Source organism: Moschus berezovskii, chromosome 25 (assembly GCF_049115385.1).
Source record: "Moschus berezovskii isolate FMDL1 chromosome 25, NW_MosBer_1.0, whole genome shotgun sequence".
NCBI lineage: Eukaryota > Metazoa > Chordata > Mammalia > Artiodactyla > Moschidae > Moschus > Moschus berezovskii.
In genome coordinates, this window is record NC_142484.1 from 3,547,961 (window position 1) to 3,562,437 (window position 14,477).

General features: G+C 52.8%; 1 protein-coding gene across 9 annotated transcripts in view; it reads left to right on the forward strand.

Moving 5' to 3' along the window:
• The window catches only part of SHANK2 (SH3 and multiple ankyrin repeat domains 2), a 563,601-nt gene extending 556,597 nt beyond the window's left edge, over positions 1-7,004 (forward strand). For 5 of the 9 annotated variants that reach the window (XM_055415277.2, XM_088832225.1, XM_055415280.2 and 2 more), the window contains one exon: positions 1,647-7,002. In XM_055415277.2, the coding sequence (XP_055271252.2) occupies positions 1,647-2,217 (571 nt within the window). In that variant the 3' untranslated portion in view covers positions 2,218-7,002. Of the gene's footprint in view, positions 1-1,646 lie in introns of all 9 variants that reach the window. The other 4 variants (XR_008684376.2, XM_055415278.2, XM_055415279.2 and 1 more) reach the window with 4 other exon arrangements.
• The last annotated feature ends 7,473 nt before the right edge of the window (positions 7,005-14,477 follow it).

Sequence of the window (14,477 nt, forward strand, 5' to 3'; positions counted from 1 at the left end):
AGCCCCCTTCTTTCTGGCGTGCTGTCCTGTCCCTCGGTCTCACTGCCCACCCGTGGGTCTGTTTCTGACCACGCACACAGCTGCCTGCAGAGCTTTCTTTTTAAAGAGCATCCCAGCTACCTGGGAACCGCTGGGGTGTTCCCCAAGGGAGGGTGGTGCTCACGCCCACCCTCTGGCTCAGAGAGACCCACGGGTAAGTGCGGCCTGGGTCTAAAGAGCTGCTGTCATCGTGTGCCTCCTGGAGAAGGGAATGGCAACCCACTCCAGTGTTCTTGCCTGGAGAATCCCAGGGACGGGGGAGCCTGGTGGGCTGTCATCTGTGGGGTCGTGCAGAGTTGGACAGGACTGAAGCAGCTTAGCAGCAGCAGCACTTCACAAAGCCAGCAAGCAAGGCCACCCTGGCAGATGGACCTGGTCAGGGCCATGGGCGCAGGAGGCACAGTGTGTGCCTGTGAGATGCTCGCCCACTGCACAGAAGGCCCTCTGTGCCCAGAAGAGCCCTCTGGGTAGAGCTGCTCCACCCCGCTCAGACATCCCCCCGGCTGCCTGGCTGCTGTGTCAGAGGTCAGAGTGGTTCCAGTGAGCCTTACCCCGGGAGAGGGGAGACAGGCCCCCTCAGTGGGACCTGCAGTGCATCTTCCAGTCCGACCTGGGCCCCAGAATCTGCAGGTTTCTTAACTCCTTGCCGTGAGCACGGCACACCTCTCTCCCCATGACTGGTGTCTGGGCTGGGGGCTGAGGGGCCTCCTGCTCCCTGCCTGTGATGCCCTGGACCAGCAGGGCTCCCATTTCTTCATTCTGAGTAGGGGGGTCATCCTCAGAGGCCCCCTGGGGTCGCCCTGACCTGCTGGCGCGCAGTACACCAGTGCAGCCAGTAACAGAGGCCCCTGGAGGCTCTCGACAGGGTCTCCTGTGTGCAGCATCCAGCCCTGGAGCCCCTGGCCCTCCAGGAAACCGCATGAGGCCGCGGGGGTGGATGGGGGTCCCAGCCGCAGGCATCGCCCGGGCCACGGAAATGCTTCTCCCGAGAACAGGATCAAAGCCCGAGTCCGCCACAGGCCCCTCCTTCAGACCACGTGTGGGTTCCATGCTTGACACAGCACCCAGTGGGGAAGGGCCAGGAGACTGAGAGGCACCCTGTAACCCACTGGCCGTCTCACTCACATACACACACACACACAGGGCAGAGAGGACAGCTAGCCACACAGCGACAGAACCAGGCGCAGCCAGACTAGACCCTGACCCCGACCCTTTCATCGGACAGGGTAGCGCCCACGACCGCCCCCAGGAGCCGTGGGGGGTCCCACTATGAAGCGGCCGGCCTGCTAGGCGCCCTTCCCTGCCCTTGTCCTGTGAAGCCAGAAAGCCTCGGGGCTGACCGGTGATGAGGAAGGGTCTCCTAACGGGTGCCCTTCCTGCTGAAATGGAGGCAAAAGATGCCGCTCCTTAGGCAGCGTGGTGCCACAGCGGGACCGGATTCTGGCCGCCCCCGCCCCTGGCCTGGCAGGGGTCTGCTCTCTGCCGGCACGCTGGCCCTCAGACGCCCTGCTGTGGTCTGGCTGTCTCCCCCTCTCTCCCCAGAGACCACGGCCTCGTCTGCTTTGTGACCGGACTCGTAACGCTTTTCTCTGTTGCTGCCATTTCAGGGGCCCCGAAGTCATGAGCACCGTCTCAGGCGCACGGAGCACGACGGTCACCTTCACGGTTCGCCCTGGGACCGCCCAGCCCATCACGCTGCAGAGCCGGCCCCCGGACTACGAGAGCAGGAACTCAGGACCCAGACGCGCCCCCAGCCCTGTGGTCTCGCCAACAGAGCTGAACAGAGAGGTCCTGCCCGCCCCCCTGCCCGCCGCCACTGCAGCCCCCTCACCTACTCTCTCGGATGTCTTCAGCCTTCCGAGCCAGCCCCCGCCCGGGGACCTGTTTGGCTTGAACCCAGCGGGACGCAGCAGGTCGCCGTCCCCCTCCATCCTGCAACAGCCAATCTCCAATAAGCCTTTTACAACTAAGCCTGTCCACCTGTGGACTAAACCCGACGTGGCAGACTGGCTGGAAAGTCTAAACCTGGGAGAACATAAAGAGGCCTTCATGGACAATGAGATCGACGGCAGCCACCTGCCAAACCTCCAGAAAGAAGACCTCATAGATCTGGGTGTGACTCGAGTCGGGCACAGAATGAACATAGAAAGGGCTCTCAAACAGCTGCTGGACAGATAAGGGTGGCTGCTCCTCACCGTCACAGACTCCTTGTTATAAATAGAGATGGGCTTGCACTGAGATGTTTGGATGGTGAGCGCCAACCCCGTTCCGCGGGCTGGTCTCCTGGGGACCCAGAGAAGCGTGTGTGTCTGCGGCGTGGCTGAGCCGAGGCCTTCCGGCCCCGGCTCTCTGTGTGGGCTCCTTTTGTTTCTGTCAAAGAGGGGACCGGGGAGGGGGTCCTTCCGAGGTGGAGAGGGACGCGTGCGCGTGCCTCCTGCGTGCATGCGACCTCGCCTTGCCCGGCCCAGGAGCTGCCCAGTCCGCGCGGGCGCCATGCTCCAGCAGGCGGGCGCCCCTGCACTCTCGACACATACCTCCCACAGCCTCCCTGTGCGCCCGGTGGCCCCCGGCCTGGTGCCAGGGCCCTCCTCTTGTCTGCGGCCTCTTGAGGGCACGCGGTGCTCACGTGCTCCTTTTCTTTCCTGGACGTGGCTCGCAGCGAGACGCCCACAGACGCGCATACCCGGTGCCCTTTCTGGAAGGCGGAGAAGCATCTCCCCTCTTCCGTGGATCCTTTCCCGCCCCTCCGATGTGCACCCGTGCTTCTCTGGCCCGTTGAGGCTCTTGGCGGTGATGGGTTGTTCTGAATGGGATCGTGCCCAGCTCTGCTTAGCTTTCCTTCTTTCTGTAAGTCTATTAGCATAATTCCAAAGTGGCCAAACGGATGTCACGTGGAGTTAGTCGAAGCACAAAGTCACGATTCCAGGGCGGAGGGAGGCCCGGCTGTCCAGGAGCGTGGGAAGGAGCTTCTCTGCCTTTCAGCATTCTTTAAATTGAAAGGTGTGTTGAATTCTGCAGACCTTGGAGCAGGTGAGCATCCACTCTGACATGCAGGATGACACAAGGTCCGCGGTGGGCATGGCTGCTGCTGGATGCTGAGGGGGCCCCGCCCCTTCCAGCTCTGAGCCCCACCGAGGGCAAGCATCACTGCTGAGATGGCCCTTTCGTCCTCTGAGGCCAGAGAAGACGGTACTGAGGGGCCTTCCCCCTTTTCCTGAGTGTCCAGGAATCCCACCAGCTTGTCTTAATAGTGCAGCAGGTGTTCAGAAAACCCAGTGGGCGTGGCACACACACAGGACCCAGGGTGAGGGTGCAAAGCAGAGATGACAGAAGGACAGAGCAGGGAGGGCTCGTGGGCAGCAGGCTGGCCTCAGGCAAGGCTTTCCTGGGCCTTGCACCCTTCATTCTCCCAGAGAGCCCCCTTCCTTGTGACTATACCTCTGATTTCCACGGGAGGTCGCCAGCGGCACCCGAGTCACAGAACAGCCAGTCAGGAGTCAGCATGTCCTCCCACATATGGAAGAATGTCAAGTTTTTGGCTTTTATTATGATTTCAGAACTAGCCTAGCCCATCTCTAATTATAAAAACATGATTTTTTTTTCCTTTTTTTCTTTATGCTCACAATCAAGTGTCTGATTAGGTCTGGAACAGCTCTAGAATGAACACGTAAAATTTAGCAATTTAAAATCTTTCTTTACTGCAAGTTTAAATAGTTGTACAGATAGTTTATAAGCACAATATTTTAAGGAAAAAAAAAGTGGCTGGTCTACTAGGCAGCCTTTGTGCCACTTCAGTGCTAGAAAGTTAAAGAAAAACAAACTTTTGTGATTTAATACTACTATTTCTGTGGAATAATTATAAAAGTATGACCTTTTTAAATCAACCTTATTGGATGCATCTGAACCAGCAGAGCTGTGTTATATTTTCTATCTTTGCTAGAACTTCGTCATCGAAGGACAATTATTTCTTCAAAAGTGGTTGTAATTCACAATGCAGCAGTTTTCTGCAAAAACAAACACTCACCACCTACACAGTTTTTCCAGCCACATGTCCCCAAATTGGAAACTGAGCTTTGGACCTTCTGTTCCAAAACCTATTGCAGGTCAATCTTGGTATTTGAATGAAATCAATTTAATATTAAGGTGTTTTACTTCCATGTACTTTCAATTTTTCCATCATGAAATGAATATAACCCCAGAGAAGTTTCAAGCCAAGATACTGTGGGTGGCCTGCTAAGGCTGCTGACAGTTTGGAAAGTGTAAGATGGTGGTTTGGCCCTTATCTGTCTTCCATCTGGTGATGTTGCGAGACCCAGTAAGCACAGCGCCCCACCACGGCTCGCGTCCCCTGTGCCTCTGGCCGGTCTCACCTCTCTGCCCAGTGCCAGGCAACATGCTAGGCAAGATGAGAGTGAAAAGAGCCTCAGGCAGACGGTAACCAACGGCAGCGTGGGGCGTTAGGGTTACTGGCCTTGGGTAGCCAGGAGGTGAGGCTTGGCTGCATCTCCCTTTCTGAAAGAGACTTCCAAGTCACATGCAACTGACCAGAAGCAAGCAAAGCTGACAGCATTGGTGGTTCACACTGTCTTACTATAGAGAAGTAACAGGACCCATAGAACCTGCACTGACCAACAACATACACACGTTGCCAAGATGAATCGGTCTCTAGCTCTCCACCGGTTTTGCGACAGAAAGCAATAGTTCCTCATCTGACCCACCGCCCGCTGTTCTCCCCCTTGAAACACGTCAGGACCAGGCCCTACCCCACGCCCCTCTTCAACGGTGAAACAGATGTTAAACTGCTCATATAAAGATTATGTTAATACTTATTCCAGGTTTTAAACAGATCCACTTTTGTTATATACTGTAATTTAAATAAATTGCATTTACATGCCTAGTTTCTGTAATATTGTGTATACCAGACCAAAATTGCTCAAGATGTAAATTATGTATACCTGCCAAGACACCTTCTCCAGGGCGTCAGTGCACATTTTAAGTTAATCCAGAATATAAAAATGACTCAATGTGACTGTTGATTTGCTGAACTTTACATATCACAAAGTGAATCATTTGTGATACTTTAGTTAATGGTGATTTTTTTTTTCTGAGTTATTTAACAAGCATTACCCAGGGTGATCGGGCAATGACTTTCTGTGTGGACCACAAATATTGGTTTTTCCCATTAACAAAATTTTTGTTTTTTTTAGAAACTAATATGTTTCACACTATAGTTTGTGTAACACGTGTTCGCATTATCTATGTTTCTGTTACTTTTGTGCTTTTATTCTTTTTAGACCTTATTAAAATCATAAAGAGAAAAACAAGCTCCTGTAATTTGCACTTTCTCCCAATTCTTAAATCTCTTGTATGGCAACCAAAATTACTGTAAAAAAAAAATAAATATACTATTGCACTAAGGTTGTGGTTCTGATTGCAAACAGTGAGAACTTTCTGAATTAAAAAGTTGCCAAGCTTACAATCCAGCCACTTGACCTCTATGAAACTGACCAGATAATGTCTGCCCAAAGAGTGACAATTCTTTCAGTGAGCTACTCTGCCGTGGTTCCATCTCCTGCAAGGTTTCTCACTGTACAGGTGGAAACGAGCATTAGTTTAGAACTGTGAGCACAGCGCCACGGACGTCTGTGAGCACTGCTGTGAGGGAGCTGAGGCCGGCTCTCCTGTGTCTGGAACAGAAGCAGAAGGGCGTGACGGGCGAGCCAGGTGCAGACCCCGCTCCTCAGAGCAGAGGACCCCGCACACGCGCAGCTGGCTGTCTCCTTGCTGCCGGGCACGCAGACTGGGCAGCCTCTCTGGCTGACGCAGAGCCAACCATGTTTTTGTGAACAAGTGTGCACTAAGGCTTGGGGCAAGAGAATGTGTCTTCTGGCAAAGAACTGAGCCAAGAAGACATGGGCTGTTCCTTCCACTGCAGGGAAGCGTAGTTTAAACGCAAATATTGAACCTCTTCTTGGGTCTCACCAGTGAAAACTCATGGCCTTTCGTTCCGGAGCAGTTTCTTCTACTTTGGCACATTCTCCCCTTGAACAGCAGCCACTGTTTTCTATGTTCATGACAAATTCTCGGCCTCACATCTTCTGTAGTTTACGCTCCCCGAGGTCCACTTGCTACACCACCCAATGGTTCCTCCCAGATCTTCACCGCCCCCCAGCCCCACTGTCCAATGGCTTCTTCCAGATAGATGTATCCGTCTGTCTTGTTAAGGAAAAAATAGATACTGGAAGACTTTTACCTTTATTTGTACTTCACCTGAGGCATTTCAATAACCAGTAAACGGGGGCATCCTGTGTATTTGTAGTGATCCGTGTACACACGCAGCAAGTTGTCAGTCCCACAGCAGCTAGGTGTCCAGCCAGCCACATGCAGATGGGCCTGCCCCTGCTTTTGGGCAAGTGAGCGATTCCAGACCGGTTTCTCAAACTTCAGCAGATCCAATCACTTCCATTTTTAATCCATGCTGTACCAGTGCTTTTGTGTTAGGTTCTTTACTGTTCCTGTAACATGTTTCTACAGTTCAGTCTTTACCGTGTTATGTTTAAAATTACAACAATTATTGTCCGTTTCTTCTCTGGAACTCTTTGTTTATAGCAATTCTGAAATTTTACTATGAGCCTTCAAATAAATACAGAAACAAAAAAGAGGAAAAAAAGTAAAGTGTGTGCCTTGGGTGTTTTGAACCTGATCTGCATAAAACCATATTGTATTCAAATGCTGTATATTTAATGAGAGGGTAAATACACCTTCAATGTATTAATGTAGCTGATAAAATAGTTATAGTGCCTTGGTTTCTGAACTGAGAAGCCCCTATCAATGCACAACGAAAAGCGAAAAAACGACTCAAGAAATGAAATGTTGAGAAGACCTGGACATGATTCTGGAGCCTTTCTCATCATAAGACTGTGGAATATACACAGTCATTTAAGTCAAAAATAAACAGAAAATTGAAATAAGACTGTGTTATCAATTAATTTTCCATTAAAAGTGCTCTCTGCTATACTACTTTCAGTATTTTCATTTAGTTAAAAATACAAAAACATGGTTGAGAATTTGGAAGGAAAAGAAAATGACATCTTTGAGACTCATGTCCCAGTGTTGTGTCGCCCCCCAGTGGTCCTTGTTGGTCATGCTTATCCAGTCAGCAGCACCTCCATCTCCACATTTTGTTAAAAATAAAAATGCTTGTTTTTAATAACTGAAGCCACTCATCACAGAACTACTTCCATTTTTTGTAAGCTACAGGCATGGTAACCAACACACAGTCTGTTTTTTAAAAGTGTGAGAAGTCATCAGACTATTCTCAAGGCCGTGGTCTCCACTGACTCAGTTAAAACGTTAAGCTCCCCTGCACAGCCTCAGTCATCTTGGAAGATGGGTCTGAGGTGTAGAAAGCGTGTCAGGAACCGCCGGCCTGCCTGGGACTAGATTAATCCCAGCAAGAGTGGAAGTCCACGGGGCATGTCCACCAGGTCAGAGCAGCAGCAGCCCATCTTCAGGGACCCTCGGCAAGCGGGCAGAACCCTCCCAGAGGCAAGGCAGATGCCACGTGCTGGGTCCACAGCACGTCTCTGGGTTCTTCTGCCACGTGTCTGGGCTTTTTCACCTGATAAGATCATCAGCGGTGCTATTACCAGGCCAAGGCCCACCAGATACGCAGATGTTTCATTTCAATCCACAGATGTAGCCCACATCTGAGAATCTGAAGCGGGTGGTAGGGGATGATGGCCAGGTTTCTTAGGTGGCAATACTGCACACACCACCGCAGCCTCTGCTGGAGGTGTGCATGAGTCCAAGAACCAAGGGGGTGAGCCAGTGACCATGGCCGCTGGGCAGGGCAGGCAGGCAGGCCCTAGTAGGCCCTGTGTGAGATGGACCCTTGGAAACGGCCAGGTCAGCAGGACAGAGCGGGGGACATCTGACTACTCGCCAGCACCGGCCAGTCTGCAACCTCTCCCGGTGCCCCAACACCTCAAATCCTCCTGCCACCGCCCGCTCAAAGAGTCTTCCGTGCCAAGGGGCTTAAACAGAACTAAATGTGTTCTTCAAAACCCAGAACTCAATAGAGCAGGAAGGGAGCACAGTCCTGGAAGCTCCGGGAAAGAGACCATAGCACACGGCAGAAATCAGTGATTTGCAGGCATGGTCCTGAGAGGTAGTGTAGCGCAGCCTGGAAACAACAGTCAATCTCCTTGCGCCAGGCACCACTCAGAGCGCTGCCCGCACCGAGTGTCTCACAGCGCTGAGACAGGAACAAACAGCCCCACCCCACCGATGAGGAGGCCAAGTCTCACCAAGATCCACAGCCAGCACAGGAGGTGCACGAGAGCTTCCTCAGCCAAGGCCAGTTGTAGGAAAGAACCTAAGAAGCACTGCTGGTGCCAGGAGCCACCCCTGACGACAAGGACACATCACTCTGCTCCCCTTCAAACGCCTCTGTGAAGCGCCAGCGGCCCAAGACACTGGGCAAAGTGGGGGCTCCTCCCAGCTGAATCACTTGGGGTCATGAAAAAGAGACATTTAACTCAAAGGGAATCTGGCTCCCTCATTTCTTCGGCTAGAAACAGGGAAGCCTGGACCTCAGGATCCCAGGTTTTCACAAAGACATGGTATTCGTAAAATAACCCTTGGCTTAGAGATGGGTAACACCTGGTTTAACTCCCACCAGAATCGCACAAGGTGAGTATCGCAAAGCTGGTTATCTCCTTTACCCAGCAGGAAACGGAAGCTCAGAGAAAGCAGAGGCCACATCCCGTGGAGTCCAACAGCTGGAGACTGAGTCCTACCCAAGAAGCGGTCCGGCCATCCTCCCATGAAACTCTCCCGCCCCCGGCCTGAGCTACCACAGCTCTTCCCAGCACGCTCCTCTGTGGCCCAAGTCAGTCCACGCCACCTTCTGCAGCTTGCAACTGCAGGTATCTGGCTGACCAGCATCTGACCCCCACGCCAGAGTGTCTTCTCCCACCCCACACAGCCTCCTTCTGCAGTGAGAACTGGGGCAGCTCCTTCCTCCCCGCTTCACGACCCCCTCAGTGGCAGAGAAGAAAGCCAGCTGAACGAAAGATGAGATAAGGAGTCAAGAAGCCACAGAATGAGTTTGAAAAGGAGTCTAACAGGCCCCACAGCTTTGAAGCTTCACATGAAACCAAAGGCAGGGAGCAGCAGCTGCCTCCCCGTGGCCTTGGCGCTTGCCATCTGGGCAAGCTAAAAATAAAGACTCCATTTTCCAACAAGAGTTTATAAATGTGACTACAAAGGCCCTGATAAAGACATCAAGGCCTTGGGAAAAACACGGGGCCTGAAACCTTTAACACCCCACCAGCGCGCCAGGAAAGCCCAGCTCTCCCTCTCCCAACAGGCACCAGTGACCAGCTTTTTCTGGCAGCAACCAGAATGGAGTGTAGGGAGCGTAGAATGGCTCTTCGTGGTGGGAGAAAAGGAGGCCTTAAGAGAAGACAGGATTTGGCACAGAGCGCGGGCCATGGTGTACTCAGGGAGGCCACACAGAAACGGCCACACCCATCCCAGCTCTGCCTACAGCGGCCAAGTGACCAGACCCTGCCCATCTCTCCCAGCACTCCCTTCCTGCTCACCTTGCTCCCTGCCACATTCCCGCCTTAGGGCCTCCTCCGTACCTGCTGAACCTGGAAGGCATTCTTCCCCTATCTGCACAGCCTGGGCCACCTGGTTGAGAGTAGAATCACCCTGATCACACGGTGGCCCCTCCCCGTTTTCTTTGGTAATACTTCAGACTGCCTCAAGTGGGCTTATTAAGGGACTTGTTTACGATCTGCAGCCCCTCCCACGAGGAGGACGGGAGCTTTGCCTATCTCAAGCGCAAAGGCAGTGTCTACAGAGGCAGCCCCTCCTTCTTCTCGAGCCTCAGGGCCCACCGCAGAGGCAGCCAGCCACCCTGCACGCCAGAGAAGCTGCCGTCTGGTCCTCAGTTCAGTTCACTTGCTCAGGCGCGTCCGACTCTTTGCGACCCCTCAGGTACCTGGGAAAGACGAGACTTCCCCTAGAGCCTCTAGGCACTTCTCCTGAGCCCTGCCTCCCCAACCCACGCCCCTCTTCTGATCGCCTGGTCTGGAAAAGTCCTTGGAAGCTTCCCCTCGGCGCATCCACCTATCTGCGACTCTTGGCATAACCGCCTGCGGCCCTGCCTCCTCCAGGAAACCAGACACCTCCTCCGTCCAGAGCTTCGCACCTGTCAGGTCCTGACCCGGGGCGGAAATGAGAGCCAGGTGCAGGCGGCAGGGGGCACCAGTGAGGAGAGAGGCACTTCCTGGATCCCCTCACCAGCGGCCAGGCGGGCCGCCCTGGGCACACACCCGGGCGCGTCGCCTCCTGGCCTCGCCCTCCCCCGCCTCGGGCCCGCCACCACAGGCAGCTGGAAAGCGCCAGCACCACGGGCGCGCTCCGGGTGACTGCAGGCGCGGCGAGTCTCCCGGCACCGGGCGCTGGGAGGACTCACCTCGGTTCCCAGCTTCCAGAAGAAGAGAGGCGGACCACAGAGGCGGCGGCGGGTGGCGAGGCCTGCGCCCTCTCTGTGCGCCCCCAGGCGGCCCGGGAAGCTGCCGCCCGCCTCTGCGTGGAAAAGGGCGGGCAAACGCGGTGCTGTGGGCCCACGGGGGCCAGGCCGGGCGTCGAGGGACCTCGCACGCCATCTTGGCAGCGGCCCGAACCCCTGAAGCCTGGGGCGTGGCAGGCGTCGAAGCTGCCTCCAGCTGGGGAAGCCTGCCCCCACGGCCCTAGGCCTCAGCAGAACCAGCAGAACTGCAACCCGGACCCACAGCATCGCCTCACGGTCCAGCTCTCTCGCCACGAGCCGACGCCCAGGTAAAGCGCAGAGGATGCTGGGCCCTCGGGCCACGTGCCCCACGTGGACCAATCACGACAGGCAAAGGTCCCGCGGCACGTGACCCACGTGGACCAATCACGACAGGCAAAGGTCCCGCGGCACGTGACCCACGTGGACCACTCAAGATGGCTTAAAAAAGACCGCAGAGACACGTACCCTGCTTGGACCAATCAACGTTGGCAAAGCGACTGCAGGTCACATGCCCATAGGGACCAATCACGATTGGCAAAGAAGCGCGGCTTCATGGATAGCCCAACCGAAGCAGGCAGGGCAACTTCTGACCAATCCGGAGGCTAGGAGGCAGGCTGTGGGCGAGGCGGCCCCGCCCACGAGGACCCTGACTCCGGAAGTTGTAGACATTACATCTGCTGCGGGGCCTGGGAGCAGACCCTGGAGGAAGCAGGGAGAGCGGCTGCGGAAACTCAGAGCTCAGCCCATCAGCCTTTCCTCGGAGAGGCCCCTGTCCGCCCTGACATGTCCCCACACCTACTCTGAGCTGCCGGGCCGGGGAGGCAGCTTTGTCGTGAAGCTCAGGCACCCGTGGAACCCCGCTGCTTTTCCATCCGGAGCCCACAGCTGAGGGTCACAGCTGTCTTAATACACTTGCTGTTCGGAGTTTCAGGACTTCACCACCACAGTGCGTGCGTGCGGAAAAAGAATTTCCGCAGTCCTACCACCAGACTTTCCGCATCTAGGCGATGCTTTCTTTTTATTGCCACACTGCGAAGCCTGTGGGATGACAGCTCCCTGACCAGGGATGGAACCTGGGCCACGTCAGCAATAGCCGAGAATCCTAACCACGAGGGTACCAGGGAACTCCCTGGCCTTCCTCTCGTAACACTCACTCCCTTACCTTCTTTCTGATCATGAGACGTGCTCGCCCTGTACTGCTTCCCTTTACCGCAAGCCTTTGTCACAGGGTTGCAGTGTCACGGCTTAGTCACGATGGTGGTGCAGTATCCTTCCTGAATAAACTTACCCCAACCCTCCAGCTGTGCAGCAGGGTACCGTGTGGCTGCGTGGCCCTGAGTGCGTGCCCCACTCTCCCAGGGGGAACTGCGATGCCTCTGAGGACAGCCCATCTGGCCATGCCTAAAGCCCAGAAGGAGGGGCACCCCCCCTCCTCATGAGTCGAAGGACTTGGTGGTTTTGTCCTGGGTGCCCCCCACAACCATGTTCGCTGTCCAGGATGGGACCTCCTCATCTGAAAACCAGCTGCCCCATTCCCACCTGCACCAACCACTAGTCACTGAACAAAGCAACCTCTGGGCTTCTCAGTGTTTCCATCCGAAATATGGGCTGACAATCCCTGCAGCCCAAGGAACTCTGTGGGGGCAGATGCAATTATTTGGCAGCGCAAAGTGAAAGTAAAGTCACTCAGCTGTCCGACTTTTTGCGACCCCATGGACTGTAGCCTGCAATTATTTGGCAGCACAAAGTGAAAGTAAAGTGGCTCAGTTGTCCGACTTTTTGCGACCCCATGGACTGTAGCCTACCAGGCTTCTCCATCCATGGGATTTTCCAGTCAAGAGTACCAGATTGAGTTGTCATTTCCTTCTCCAGGGGATCTTCCCGACCCAGGGACTGAACCCAGGTCTCCCGCATTGCAGGCAGACGCTTTACTTCTGAGTCACCAACACAAAGAATGTATTTAAACACAGGCTGAATTATCTTTTTAATCAGGAAAGTTAAAACACATGTGGTACAAAATCCAAAAAAGGCAGGGGAAGGAGGGAGAAGAACGAATTGAGAAACAGCATTGACATATATACTGTCATGTGTAAAATATGATAGCTGGGCAAAGCGGCTGCGTAACACAAGGGGCCCAGTCTGGCACTCTGTGATGACCTAGAGGGATGGAATGGGAGTGGGGAGGGAGGCTCAAGAGGGAAGGGGTACATATACACGTATGACTGATTCATATTGTTGTGCAGCAGAAACCAACGCAACATCATAAAGCAATTATCCTCTAATGAAACAACAAAAACTCAAAAAGAATCAGGAAAAAGCATGTCTCCCTGCACACCTGGGGTCCCCAGATCCTGGCCCCCACCCTGAACCCCATTAAGGGTTCCCTGGGATTCATTCCTGGCCTGGTGCATACATCCCCAAGCATATGCGTATGAATCATTTTAAAAACACAAACATAGCTTGCACTACACACTGCTGGGTAACAGTCTTGCTCTTTTTAAAATTATTATGAAATACATCGGGCACGGCAAAAGGATGAGGGAAAAAGAGCACCAAAGTTGCCACCCAAATGAAGACACCAAACACTACAGAGCCCCCTCCTCCTGAGTCCACTTCTTCCCTCCCACCCAGAGGTAACCACTACCCTTGAACTTGGTGTTTATCATTTCTATGCACGTTTTTATGTTGACTGCTAGTGTACGTGTCCATAAACATGCAGTGTCATTGCACATGTTAAAGCCCATGTAAATGGTCCCTAATTCATGCATGATAAAGCTGCCATCTTATACAGAGAATGGTGCCCAGCATTCGTTCATCACCCATTTAAGTGTCCACTACCATTGTCATCCACAGTATGCTGATTCTTGGTGTTTGTGAACTCTGCAGCTGGCTGATTTTTTTCAACATGACTCTATTCATCAAAGACAACAGATGTATCGCTAAATCATTCATGTTCAGAGTTGAGTATTATTTCATTGTATGAATATATAAAAAATGTATCCATTCATTTGTTGATCCATCTTTAGAGTATTTCCCTTTTATTTTTTGGCTATAAAAACAGTGCTTTCAACATTATGCTCAATGAGAGAAGCCAGTTATAAGTCACCACATGTTTTATGGTTCCATTTACATAAAATGTCCAGAACAGGCAGATCCGTGGAGACAGAAAGCAGATTAAGGGCTGCCCAGGAATCAGGGGGAGGAATGGGGCATGACTGATAATGGCATGGGGTTTCTTTGGGGTGATGAAAATGTTCTAGAATTATACAGTGGTGATATTCCCATAACCCTGTAAATACATTAAAATCTATAGATTGTATACTTTTAAGTAGGTGAATTATATAGTAGGCAAATTATAGCTCAATAAATCAGTTTTTTAAGGGGAAAAATGCTTCTCTAAATGTAACGTGGGAATCCCAGAGCTGACCGAGGAACAGAAAAAGGATGTTTATGGGAGAATTTATGAAATCCAAATAAATCTCTCATTTAGGTAATAGCATGGCAGGAATGCAAATTTCCCAGCTTTAATAAATGGACCATGGCTAAGTAAGAGGTTAATTTTAGGAGAACTTGGTAGACAGTACACAGGAATTCTGCATTTCTATTTACAACCTTTCTGCAAGTCTAAAATGATTTGAAAATTTTACATTTATTTTAAAAATGTAAAAGGCAGTGCCGCTGGAAACAGCCACATGCATCTATGTGCGAGTGTCCCAGGGAGCGCTCCCCGAGGGCGTGGCTCCCCCACCCCGGCCTCCACAGAACCATGCTGCCCTTCGTCGGCTGCTGTCGGCTCCCCTACAGATGTTCCACACCACGTCTGATGGCCACTGTGCAGGGAAACCTAGGTCATCTCCTTAACGCACGTGTG